The sequence below is a fragment of the Chanos chanos genome, chromosome 4 (assembly GCF_902362185.1).
Source record: "Chanos chanos chromosome 4, fChaCha1.1, whole genome shotgun sequence".
Taxonomy (NCBI): Eukaryota; Metazoa; Chordata; class Actinopteri; order Gonorynchiformes; family Chanidae; genus Chanos; species Chanos chanos.
The window spans coordinates 3,327,000-3,340,585 of record NC_044498.1 but is presented as its reverse complement, the minus strand read 5'-3'; the positions used below and the strand labels follow the sequence as shown (position 1 = coordinate 3,340,585).

Genomic DNA, 13,586 nt, shown 5'->3' with positions numbered 1-13,586 from the left:
TTAGCGCCCTGAATGACTTTTTCTCCACTGCCCTGCCCAGTCCTCTCCTTAGTTTTTCAGACTTTTTTTTTTTTCTCCCTGGAGAGCCGGCTCAGTAGGACGTTCCAAATTTGCAAAAACATTAAAACATAGCTGGAGATCAGCCTGGGAGGAGCAGAGCTCTATTGGTTCTGAATGAGCGTGTCATAATGGAGATGATTTTTCGCCGTTGTGTGTGTGTGTGTGTGTGTGTATGTGTGTTTTTCAGGCCGATGCAGCTGATTTGGAGGATGTTTTTCTCTGTGGGTGGAGGGCACCAGGGCGCTGAATGCTTGTCTCTCTGGGTGCTTTTTGCCTGCGCCCTTTTCACAGGAAACGTTTTGGGGAAGTGAGACTTTATGACTAAAAGCCCTGATTGCTGCATGGAAATCAAACCTTTAATGATAGACCAACTCACATACTGACACACACACACACACACACACATACGTCAGCTCAAAGACAAATATAAAATACAAATCATCACACACATGTAAACACATACACATCCATATACATACACAGCTGACAGACAAAAATGAAATACAAATCACCACACACACAGACGTAGCAAGCACACAGACATGTGTGTGTGTGTGTGTGTGTGTGTGTGTGTGTGTGTGTATATGTATGTATATACACACACACACACACACACACCCATTCACATTCACAGCTAAAAGACACATATTAAATAAAAGTCCCATCACACACACATACACTTTGACATGCACATGCTCTCACACAGAGCTTAATGCTGTACCATCACACTCACACACGCCCTCTCACACCACTTAATTACCCAACATCACAACAAAAAACTGCTTACATACATACACAGACATAAACACATCTGTCTGCAGAACACGTAATTACCAAACACTACACCAAAACACACACACACTGAGCTTAATGACAAACCATCACACTTATGCACAGCTTTTAGATATGCCCTCACATCACACATATGCACTCTCTCTCTCTCTCTCTCTCTCTCTCTCTCTCTCTCTCTCTCTCTCTCTATTTCTCTCGCTCTCTCTCTCTCTCTTGCCACACACACACACACTCTCATACAGCTTTTAGACATACTATCACATCACACATATGCATGCTCTCGCTCTCTCTCTCTCTCTCTCTCTCTCTCTCTCTCTCTCTCTCTCTCTCTCTTGCCACACACACACACACACTCATACAGCTCTTAGACATACTATCACATCACACATACACACTTGCTCTATCTCTCTCTGTCTCTCTCTCTCTCTCTAGCTTACTCGCTTGTGTGCACACAGCCACGCACACACACACAGAGCTGATGGCAAAACAAGACACAAAAGCAGAGAAACCACAACATCAACAACAAAAGATACATCAGGGCTTATAACAGCACAGACACAACCATACACATACACACACACCAGACCTGGTACAGATCTCACTGTATTTACTGTATTTCGGGGATTGGCCCTTTTCCAGTTCTCTTCGGTGTTCCTTTTCCTTTCTGTGTGACCTTGATGTGTTCAGTCTTACAGTCTTATTAGAAAATCCATGACGGAGTCAGTGAGGTCTGTTTGGGTTTCCCTCTGCACCTTCAGCGGTCTTACAAGCTCAGTAACTTCATTAGAAAAAGGGCAGGAGGTAAAAGAGCTGCATGAAGAGTATTGGGCCTGGGCCCATTCAAATACTTCAGCTATGTTTTCACACACACACACACACACACACACAGGCTTATTCCCCAGCTGTCAGAAGGGACAGAGGAATTCCTGTTTAAGGAGCAGTTCTCACAGTGATAGGAAAGGTTTGTAGTGTGTGCAAAGATTGGTTGTGTCAGCCCTGCGGGGCAGGGTGTTTGTACTGTAATGCTGGTGCCTTGTTCTTATTATTATCTGATTGTGGTGTGGGTTTTTTTTTTTGTCCATCTCCGACAGACAATGATTGAGTCACTTCTCAGCTAACTCAAAAAAAAAAAAAAGAAAAAAGAAAGAAAACAACTCTGTCTCTCAGCATTTGGTAAACGCAGGAATTAGACTGTGAAGTCCTTTTGACTGTGGCGGGTTGCACTGTCACCTTTGACTCACTGACATTGCCTGCAGGCAACAGACTAAGACAAGCTTCTCTCCAGTTCCCAGCTCCACCACCTGTGCCGACGAGGACTCCGGGCGTGTAACTGCTGCGCTTGGGAACACCTGGAGTCACAGCGTCAACACGCGACTCATCGTCCAGTACCTGGATGGCCAGCGGAGACAGGTAAAATGGGGAATATCATCTGAGACTGCGTTCAGAGCTGGACAGGGGAGACAGTGTTTCTGGGACAGTGTTTTAAATTGTGCAGCCATTCTTCAGTGCTTGCTATGTGTATGTAAACACCAATCAGAACACGTGCACACAGACAGACACACTCGCACACACAGACGCACTCGCACACACAAACGCTCTCACACGCACGGAAACTCTCGCACACACAGACACACTCTCGCACGCACACTCACACACGCACGCACACTTTCGCACACGCACACACTCTCGCACACGCACACTCACTCTCACACACGCACACACTCACTCACACAGACACACTCGCTCTAACACAGACTCTCTCACACACACAGACACAGTCTAACACAGACACTCACACACACACTAACACAGACACTCTCACACACACAGACAAACTCACACACATAGACACACCCAGACACATACACAGACACTCACACACACACAGACACACTCTAACACAGACACTCACACACACACAGACAAACTCACACACACACACACACTCACACACACACTCTAACACACACACAGTCAGAACACGTGGAGAGTCGTCTCACTGTGAGCGGCAGTTTGCACGATTTGGTTTCATTCCTCAGGAAGGAGATGCAAAAACAATGACCGGCATTTAGTAAACAGATGCACACAGAACACAGCGATGCTTTCAAGTTGCAGTTTTAAGAGTTGTTATTCATGTTATTCATAATAGTTTTGCACTTATAAAAACAATAATTGTGCTTGACATGGTACCAGTGCTATACTTTAAATGTAGTAGCAAGGCAGTGTTAGTCTAGTGTATTAGACAGGTCATTATTAGCCTTTGTAACACACCACTTAGACCAGCCCCCCCCCCGTCCCCCCCCAGTCCCCCCCGCCCTCTTATACTGTTTTTCGTTTTCAGTTTTTTGTTTTTGTTATTTTTAACAGCGTTAACTCCAGTTTCGCCTGTATTTGCATATAACAGCTCTGTACTGAGAGAACCGAGTTGACACTTTGGAGTGTTTGTTTCTGTCAGAATCAGTGAAGAGACCCTTTAAAAAGAAAAAACAAAAAAAAAAAAAAAAAAAAACCTCAGCTCAGCATGTGTAAACAGGGAAAGAGAAAGGGATGAAGTGGTACAGTTGCTACCTCAGACTTTTTTGTTTTCATTTTTCGTACCCTTATTTAACCACACAAGGTAACACGGAGCACACTTATTTTTATTTTTTTTTTTTAAGGCCATCGTGCTGAGGTAAGGCATAGAAGACCTAAAGGTACCATGTTTGAGTACCATGGCACAACCCAGACTTAAGTACCTTGCTTGGGTTTGCCAAGCAGAGTCAGAAACATTGGAACCAGTCGGCCTTCGGTACTAAGTCTATATTTCTGGAGTTGAGACCAAGCTGGTGCGGAGCCCTGGCAGACCAAGTTACTGTCTCAGAAAGGACAGGTGCCTTCTTTTGTAGTGCTATTTTTCCTTTCTTTCTTTCTTTTTTTTTTAATTTTTTTTTTAACTGTCACACCCTCTCAGCACGGGTCTAAATCACTCAGTCTCGTATCTGATGCACGTGTTCTTCAAGCAATATATGAAGCCTACCGATGTCCCTTATCAAGTTCCTCTTTTGGAAGCCTCCTGTGGAGACCTCACCTGGTTTGTGAGGCTGTACAGTCATGGGGTCGTGCCCAGCCGTGCCCGTCTGAAAGTTACAACAGAGACGCCAATCTTAGACTCCTGGGCCAATGCAAATCCTGTTGCAAGCAATAAACTGTTATGACCTCTCTCCCACTGGAACACTGTCTCAGCCGCGACCCTGGGCTAACGTAGTCATTCTTAACTTGCGCATTGCTTACCAAAACGTTCATAACTAAACTGTGTGTCGGCCTGAGACTTGACTAAATCTCATATACCAAAACAGTGTTTGAAAAAACTTTATTAAAACTCCTATGCCAAAACAGTGTCTGAAAAAACTTTATTAAGACTCCTATACCAAAACACTGTCTAAAAGACTTTATTAAAACTCCTATACCATAACACTGACAGGCTTTAAGATTGCTTACAGGCTGTAAAGTTGTTCTTTATTTCAGATGATATGGCAGAAGATAAGAATTCTTGTCCAATCTGTCTCTCTCTCTCTCTCTCTCTCTCCCCCTCTCCTCTGTTTTGCCGATTTATACAGATGATCATTGCAAAGTCGCCTGTGGCCCCTTTTGCAGTGCTTAACTACACCATTCACAGAGACGGTTTTCGGCTGGAAGGTGAGTGTGTGTAACCTTTTTTTTTTTTTTTTTAATCGGTTAAATTTATCATTCATTTTCACCAAAAATGTAATGTCCAATGCACTCAGGCCATCTCTTCCACTACACAATCGCCCAGTTCTCGTAGGACAAAAAAAAAGATAGTGGAGAGAATATACATGTGAGGGGAAAAATCACTTCAAATAAAGATTTATATCAAAGGGAGAAATCTCCCTGCCCTCCACACACACTCACACACACACACACACACACACACACACTCAGACACAGTGGTTTGAGACTGTATGTTGTAATGATAGAATTGGGTGCTGATTAGAAAGAAAAGTTAACGGTCAGTTTGAAAGCGGATTGGTGTGTGGTCCTGTTGACTCATGTTTCTGTTTTCATTATCTTATCTCTGAGTCGTGTAACTGACTTCTCGCTGTCTGTCTGTTCAACCGTGACTGTTTATTATGATGTGTTACGGATGCAGCCTTATGTCAGCAGGCCAGTAATTCTATGGTTTATTAGTGCGCCAGAATTAGAGTGGTCTGTCTGTAAGACTAACCTCTGTGCTCTGTAGTCCGTCCCTGTGAACTCAGTGGTCGTGAGATACTGCGAGCCTGTCGGATACACACACACACACACACACACACACACAGCCTACTCGTGATCACAGACAACGTGCAAACAAGAACAGTGTCGCTCAGCCAAGGTTTGTATTGGGGGAAAAGTAATAGCAAAAAAAAAAATGGGCTTATCTCAAACGTAATTCAAATCCAGCCAGGAGCTGTGGCATAGCGACTCCTGTCTCAGAGAGGGGAAAGACAATAAATATTGCCTCTCCTTCATGTGGGGAAAAAAAAACAAAAAAACAACAACAATGAAAAAAAAAAACAGGGACAGGAAAGAAACGGTTGGAGGAAAAAAAAGAAAGAAAAAAAAAGGAAGAAGAAATAAGATGGCCTCCACCTGCCTCTCTGCATAAGTATTTCCACACACAGAGAGAAATCCTGTAAGTTCAGTCACCACCGTTTGCAAAGACAATTTAGAGGGCAGTAAATTACAGAGTGTTTTAGGAGAGACTCTGGCCTTTGGCTGGCCTGATTTAAAAAAAAAAAACCAAAAAAAACGGAAAATAGATGTGTACACGAGCTGATTCAGTTGAGCGGCAGGCTAATGGCACGCTGTCTTTAAAAAAAAAAAAAAAAATTAAAGAATGTTCCTCTTTCTTGTAGCTTTGGTTTTATAAAAAGGCCGGGGGACTGGACCACACTGTTATTGTTACATGTTTTTACCGTCGGTGAATCACTTTTGCGTGCCAGTAATATGAATCATTCAAGCTATCTAACCAAATGCAGTTGACAAAAAAAAACAAAAAACAAAACAAAACAACAGCCACAAAAAAGAAAGAAAAAAAAAACCCCCCGCTGAAACAATTTGGGTTTGTGTGAGTATGAGAACATTTCTCCAGTGACTCTAAAGCCTTTCGACCCTCATTCCCAGCTCCGAGTTCCGACTTCCGAGGCAAATGGAACGCAGCATAAATCCTTCTAACGTCTCCTGTCTGTCATTTGGCTCCAAAAGCTGCACATCATTTTGCCAGGAAAAAAAAAAATTTAAGAAGTTTTGGGAAATTAACAGAAATAACAGAACAGCTTTTGTGCTCAGAGTTTGTTCGAATAAGTTGACACTTGCTTTTTTTTTTGTGGTGGATTGCACACAAGTCAACATACTAGCAGTTCACTCTTTTAGTTTGTTTTTTTTGTGTGTGTGTTCTGGCTTAAGTAATTAATTATGGTAATGGTCTATTTTAAGACATTTAATTTGAAGGTCACGCCATTGTCGGCCATTATAAGTTGTGCTCTTTGAATGTTATTCGTTTTCACAGACAATGGTTTATTCACTGTCATAGACAGAGTCAGTATCTGCATAGACTCCGTGTTGTCTTTAGGCTTTCTCGTGTTGCTTGGGCACTTTTTTCAGTAGACAACTGATATCTATTGGAAAAAATATCCGATATCTTGGGGGGGGGGGGGGGGGGAAAAGAGAAAGAAAGTATATGTAAAAAAAGAAAGTATACATTGAAACTCAGACAACTGTTCATCTAAATACAGATCTGGACACTTTCCTTTTGTGTTTAGCAGATATGTTTGTGTGAATTTGTGTGTCTTCACAAGCACAGTAATGTGTGTGTATTTGTGTGCATCTGTGTGTGTGTGTGTGTGTGTGTGTGTGTGTGTAAGAGAGGTGGACCTGTTATTTGAAAGCAAGATAAGTGTCATGGTTATGGGTCAGGAAGGTTTATAGTTATCTTTAGATATATACATCACTGGGAGTCCCTCACTAATGTAGCCTTTATACAGGTGTGTGTGTGTGTGAGAGAGGAGGATTGTTTGTGGGAAAACGCATTTGGGATATGCACGTGTGTGGGTTGGTTGTAATAAAGTAACTTAGTTATTAACAGGTTGTTCTGTGGTGTTGCTCCGGCTTTGTGTTAACTAGAGTATTAGCGTATTTTGATGTATAGCTAACAGAGTATTTTGATGTATAGCTAACACTACCCGCCACCTTCTGTTAACCCTGCTGTCTGAGAGTGGCCATAGAGTTTCTAAGCACACAAACCTTTCAAAGCATCTGTGATGCACTCCCTCTATACTTCCTCTCATATTTGCAACAAACCCCTTTGACGCACACACACACACACACACACACACACACACACACACATGAAATAGCTGGAGTTTGCCTTGTTATGTTGCATTGACCACACAGTCTCTGGATGCAGAGTTGATTTTCCTCCTCTTGTTGTCTGCCTTTTTGTGCTGTGTCAGTCTCTTTGTAATGAAGAAATGATGACTGTTGTGGTTGTCATGGCAACAACATCCGTAATAAATGAATTAGTGCCACGGCACCCCCCCCACCCCACCCCGAAACAAGTGATGTCATCCACGTACAGAGAGGCTGCGGTACCCACAGGATATTTCCAAACAGATGTGTGCAGTAAAAAGAAATAACTGAATCAGGGGGATGGGGGTATGGATAACTTTTCTCCTGCTTTTCTACTTGGTCTTTGGTGAAAGCGCCAAAGGTTTTGTAATAAAGCACATCACGGTTATGTAAGGTTGAGGATGGCGTGTGTTTCGGAAAGAACGGGCCCCCCCCCCAATCCAGGCAACAACAAGTGCCATGTGAAAGTTAAATATGACACCGTTCTTCCCCAGCAATCTTCTCTTTCTCTCTCCCTCTCTTTCTCTCTCGGTTTCTCTTTTTCTCTCTCCCTCTCTTTCTCTCTCTGCCTCATTAGATGATTTCATTTCAGTTCTGCCCATCCATGGCATGTTGTTCTCATTAAGTAACACTGTCCCAGGGTATTGCGCAACTGCTCCTACTTTTGTCGAGAACTTCACTGTAAGGCCATTGGTAACGGGTTCAAGCGGCGTGTGCGCGTGCGGAAAGGGAACGCTTTGGCTCCTCCCTCGTTCCCCTTCTGATGAAGCGGAATTCAAAAAGAGAGAGACTGCAGAGAAGACCTGCACTATCATCTGTAGACTTTTAGAACAACAAAGTATCAAATCACTTACTGAAATCAGGCCTGGGGTGCTGTGAAGTTTGTGAAGTCATTTGCGTCTGAAATCAATCAGTACGATCAAACTGTGAAAGGGGGAATGAGAGAGAGAGAGAGAGATACGGCTGTCGCAAGATCTTACTTGCCTGGGTTTTCACTTATTGTTATTACTCTGTGGAGTATTTATGGAACCACTGGAAGTTGCCAGCCGGGCACAAAATACGCAAAGAAATCGCTGTCTCTGCAGAACTGTGTCTGTGTGTTTCCATGTGGTCACTTACTCTGCTAGCTGAAAAGTGAGTTAGGAGTGACTAAGAGTGACTGTCACACTCCTACATGAAAAACACTTAAACTATCCCTTGATGGATCGAGAATGTCCAGGTGACACTCTGATAGATATATACGGATTACGTTTATCACAGATATTTCTTGGAGCAACATAATGTTCTCTCTCAGGCAGTCTATTTGAAGTAATTTCCTTAAGGAGGCTTGTACCCAAAGTGGCCAGAGCTCTTAAGCTTATTTTATCTTTTTATTTTGAGGGGTGGGGGGGGGGGGGGGGGGCTGTTTAATTGTAAGGTCATGGTTGTGCCTATCAGCCTGCGGTGTTACATTCATGTTCAAAAGGCTCTCCTGACCGAAGGTAGAGCTTAAGAACCAGATCTGATCTTCTGTTGGCGTGTCCCCTTGGATAGCTGAGTCACAACTTGACTTCTCTGATCCCATGCCGTGTATCTTATGTCAGACATGTGGTTAAACCTACTGTTGAGGCCAGCTTAACAGTTCAGTGGAGGAGAGAAATGTGTTCTGGTTACGCCTCTGAGTGTTGTCTGACGTGTGCGCGTGTTGTTTGTCACTGGCAAAGGAGGACTGGGTTGAACATGTGAGCTCTTGTAACCTGGTCTGAGACTGGTGGAAAACACAGTATAGCTCCAGAGCCTACACGTGGACTCCACTGTGGACGAGAGATACGGACAGACCTGGGCCTCTCTCACAGCTCTTATCAGTTAGTCACGTACACAGCAAGCTCCGCCGCTACAATAACACGCAAAGATTAGGGCTCAGGGGGGTGGGGGTGTACTGTACCATGTTATTTAAGGTTGCAATTAGGGCCCCCCCCCCCCTCGAAAAAAAAAAACCAAAATAAAGCAAAAGAAAACACTGGACTCATTTGGTGTTGAGACAGATAAGAACAAGTGAGTGAATACGATAACTTGGAGGCATTACAAAACTCTGTTGTATGCACTTATTCTTACTATATTAAAAAAAAGAGAGAAGAAATGGCATTGAAACTTGGACTTTTTGGTGAAATGACTCCACACCCCTTGGTTTTTCTGAAATGAAGGGCCCAGTACTTACTTATAGAGCCTGGTGTAAAGGTGAAAGAAGGAAGGTTGGCATAAAAGGAAGCACGGAGCCCATCTAACTCGTGCTAAGCAAATATGCTGAGCTCGGCAAAAAAAAAAAAAACAGGGAATCAATAGATTGTTGGTGGTGAATGCTTGAACTGTCGTTGGGAGAGTCCATGGGATTGTCCAATGCCCTCCAGGATTTTCAGTCAAAACCTTTTTTTTTTTATCCTCCATGACTCATTGACTCAAATAGTCCTCTTTTTGGATAGTTTCTAGAGTTGAGATTACAGAAATGCAAGGCAGAAGTTGTAACCACCTGAAAGCACACTGTTTATGTTATTCGGACGAGGCACTTCTGCCTTTTAACTCCTCTCACTTCCCTTTTCATTATTTGCGGTTCAGCACGTTCTGCCTTTCATTAATGTTGCCAGGCAACCGCCGGACTCATGCTGCGATCCTGGAATGTTTGGGTGGAATCCAACGTATGCTAATCTCAGCTTGATATCTGAATCTCTGATTCATATCCTGTGTTCCGAGCAAACCACATGTTGATGACATGAATTTTCGGATGTGAGGATGTCTTGAGTTCGTTTTTGATCTGCGTTTTGAGAGAACATTTTTTTTTTTTTTGTTTCGCATGTCCAGGAATAGAGAGAGGTGGTGTGATTCTCTTTTTTTATTCTCAGTTATTTCGGTGCAAAAAAAATTCCAGTAATATATAAAATACAGTTGACAGATTCAACAGAGTTGTTACTGGTCTCTTGCGGTTTTGGTTTGAGTCGAGTGGCACAGGTGAAAACACTAAGGTCGAGAAGTTTTCTCTTGAGCTTTGTCAGGGGGGGAAAAAAAAGGAATAAACTATATACTTGATGCCAAAATCAATGAGTTTAGTAACGCAGAAGAACATTGGGTGGCCTTATTACCAAAATTACTGACATAAGGAAAATTGCGCTGGTGGGAGGTCTTGAATGTCTGTGTATGTTAAGTATAAAGCCAAGCTCGGCTCTGGAATACGAACGCTTATGCAACGTGGTGCTTCTCCCGGTGTTTTATTCCTGTTTTTTTTTTTTTTGGACTTAAATGGGATCCAAGGTACAAGAGGTTGTGCGTTTCATCTGCCTGAAATTTTAGGCATTACATCATGGTACGGAGTTGAGTCCTGCTGCCTGGGATTCGCTGGCTCAAATCCCCCGGCTTTTGCCATGACTGCCGTTAGAGGCTATAAGAGGCCAGAAAGGATCCTGCTCCTTACCGGATCGCTAAACGCTTCCAGTGTTCCACCATGCCGCTCGGATTTCAGGAATTCACAGAGAGGTCAGTGTGTAAAGAAAGCACAGAGGAGTTAACCCAATCCAACCCTGGGGTTGATCGTACTGCCTGTAGGTGAATTAAAGAGGTTCATTCAGAGTCTTGGGAAGCAGGTTGGTGGCGCTTCTGGAACCCTGAGTTTTAGGAAAGGGTCAATGGTCACGACCCACAGACCTCCATGTTGGGTAGCCTGTGTTTCTTGTTTTGATGTCACCCTTGACACCCAGGTATTGATCGAAGAATAAACCCAGGTCATTTTTAAAACCACGTCGTCTTGGGAAGGTTTTATGTCCTGGATTTGAAGGTTAATCTCAGGGCATAAGTGAGAGAGGTCAGGTATCATCACCTGTGTGGCTGGATTAGCTTGCTGTGTGGCCACTGACCAAATCTTTTGGAGTCGACTTTCAGATACAAAAAAACAAAAACAGTGATGAACTTCTTTGTGCCACTGGTTCCCAGAGTTCATCTTATGCAACCCTCTGGAATGTTAAAATTCTACGTATGTACCCCCGAAACATATCCTCCCAGAATTCTACATATGTACCCCTGAAATGTATCTAGAATCCTGAATGCTCCTAGAATTCAAGATATGTGCTCTTCCAATGTGTTGAGAGCTGTGAATCCCTCTGCAATCCTAGATATGTACCCCTAAAATCGGACTCTGTGAACCAATAAGGAAACACGGTGGTTGCTGAAGACAGGTGGTATGTTCTGAGGAGTTTTCACGCAGTGTTCTGTTCCTTTCTAAACGTATGGCTGTTTGTTTACGGCCAGACTCATTAACCTTTAGGCTGCGCGTTTGTAAGGTCGTAGATGGGGTACGCCTGCTGCGTGTCCCTGCGCAGCAGCTGGTCCATGGGATTAGCTGTATCTCTCTCTCTTTCTCTCTCTCTCTCTCTCTCTCTCTCTTTCACACCAGTTGCCTTCCCATTTCTCACTCATTCTCAACCCCCCCCCCCCCCCCCCCCCCTTTTCTTTCTGCTGTCCTCCCTCCTCATCTGCCTCCTTGCTTTGAGACGACTTCCCTTTTACTCAGCGGCATCCAGCCACCAAATGTGGGTGGGTTTTCCCAAGCATTGCAGGCGTTTGTTACCAATGCTGTACAGATCTGGTCTCAGGAGGGTCACCATCTCTACCCTGCCGATGTACTGCTTTCTCCATCGCTAGTGCGTGGACGTGTGTGCTGTGCTTCTGTTTGAGTAGGTGGGTGGGTGCTGGGGTGTAGAGGGCTTTAATAATAGCCCCCCTGTTTGAACGGTGTGACTTAAGACTGGGCTTATGTTAGGAAGGAGGGGCAGCCCACAAAAGGCAGGAAGCCAGGGCAAACCAATGGTAACACCAATATCCTCTCGGAATTAAATTGCCAACCGCAGCTTTGATCCTTTTGAGAAGGGGATTTTATTCAGTGACTATAGCTTGCCCCTTCCCTTCCCTTCCCTTCCACCCTCCTCCAACCCCTGGCCTCTCTCTCTCTTTTCCTGGCCAGCAGCTGGGTGTTGACCGCTGGAGTGGTACGGTACTTGTAGGCCTTGTGGAAGAAGCTGCGGCCAGAGAATACCCTCTGTGAAACGTTTGCGGTGTTCGCCCAACTGCTGCACCACAGACCCTTCTCCTCTGGTTCTCTCTCTCTCTCTCTCTCTCTCTCTCTCTCTCTCTCTCTCTCTCTCTCTCTCTCTCTCTCTCTCTCTCTGGATTTCTGCTCTTTCTTTTCCTGCTTCCTGTGTTAGGGGTTTGCGACTGTAGAGGTTTGCCGAGAGTGTGAGGGTGGGCCTGTCCACACTAAGTCCTGCTGGCTGTCTCCCCTAAGCCACTGTGAATGTGTGTGGTCCTGCAAAAGACACAGGACTATAGGGTGACCGCAGGGCGAGCGTATTGCGCTGGTATGGTTCACGATCGCGGCTAATCTTTCCCACCCTTCGCTCTCTTCTTCTTCTTCTTCTTCTTCTTCTTCTTCTTCTTCTCCTCCTCCCAGTCCCTTTTGTAAAGCGCCTCAGGAAATGGACACAAAAGAGAAAACTTGAGGTAAACAGAGAGAAACTCCGATAGCGGAAGAGAGAAGGGAAGTGTAGCTTTGAGCATATTTGCATGTCGTCTTGGTTTCCAACAAGAAAGGGGTTTTTAACTTCCTCTTTTTAAGATATAATCACTTGTGTCTTTGACATTTTCGATGATCACTTCTGTCTTTGTTGTGTTTTTCTTTTTTTTTTTTCTTTTTCTCTCTCTGGCTCTTGAATACTGGGGAGGTTGCTTTAGGTCAGAAAGTGGTAGACATGGATTAAATCACATTACCGCGGTGTGGCAGTCACAACAACAGAGAACCAAAAACGAAAACTCAAATTAAGAGGGGGGGGGGTTACACAAATACACCATCAAATACACCTGTCCCCCACTGCCTAACCTTCCTTTCCTTACATTAAAAAAAAAAAACCTTGACTTGTATCTGTGTTTGTCAAAGTATTCCAGAGGTGCAATACAAAGGGGTAAATTGACGCTCAGTCTTATTGTGATCTCTGCTTATGAGGTATTAGGAATCCGACTGATGCACTGATTGTAAGTCGCTTTGGCTAAAAGCGTCTGCCAAATACCAAATTGTAAATTGCAAAAAGGGAGAAAGACACCCTTCTCCCACCTCCTTAATTTCTGCTTTGTGGCAACAGTCCTTTCTCTGTTTAACTGTATTTATTAGGTCTTTCTAGTCTCTGATGGAAGCCAGAGAGATGTCCTGGAGGACACAGAGCTGACACACAAGTCCTGCCACATTTAGCAGCTCTTGGAGATGGTCATTATGTTAATGATTCTGTGTATGGGTTCTTTTGATGGGTTCTCTCAGAGCTAAGGGGTGTAAATCACAA

The 13,586-nt window shown here is 44.0% G+C and overlaps 1 protein-coding gene across 1 annotated transcript in view; it reads left to right on the top strand.

Moving 5' to 3' along the window:
* Positions 1–13,586, top strand: part of rad51b (RAD51 paralog B) — a 32,179-nt gene that overhangs the window by 12,013 nt on the left and 6,580 nt on the right. The window contains exons 8-10 of the mRNA XM_030772553.1: positions 258–271; positions 2,167–2,262; positions 4,449–4,527. Coding sequence (XP_030628413.1) covers positions 258–271; positions 2,167–2,262; positions 4,449–4,527 — 189 coding nt within the window. The remainder of the gene's footprint in view (positions 1–257; positions 272–2,166; positions 2,263–4,448; positions 4,528–13,586) is intronic.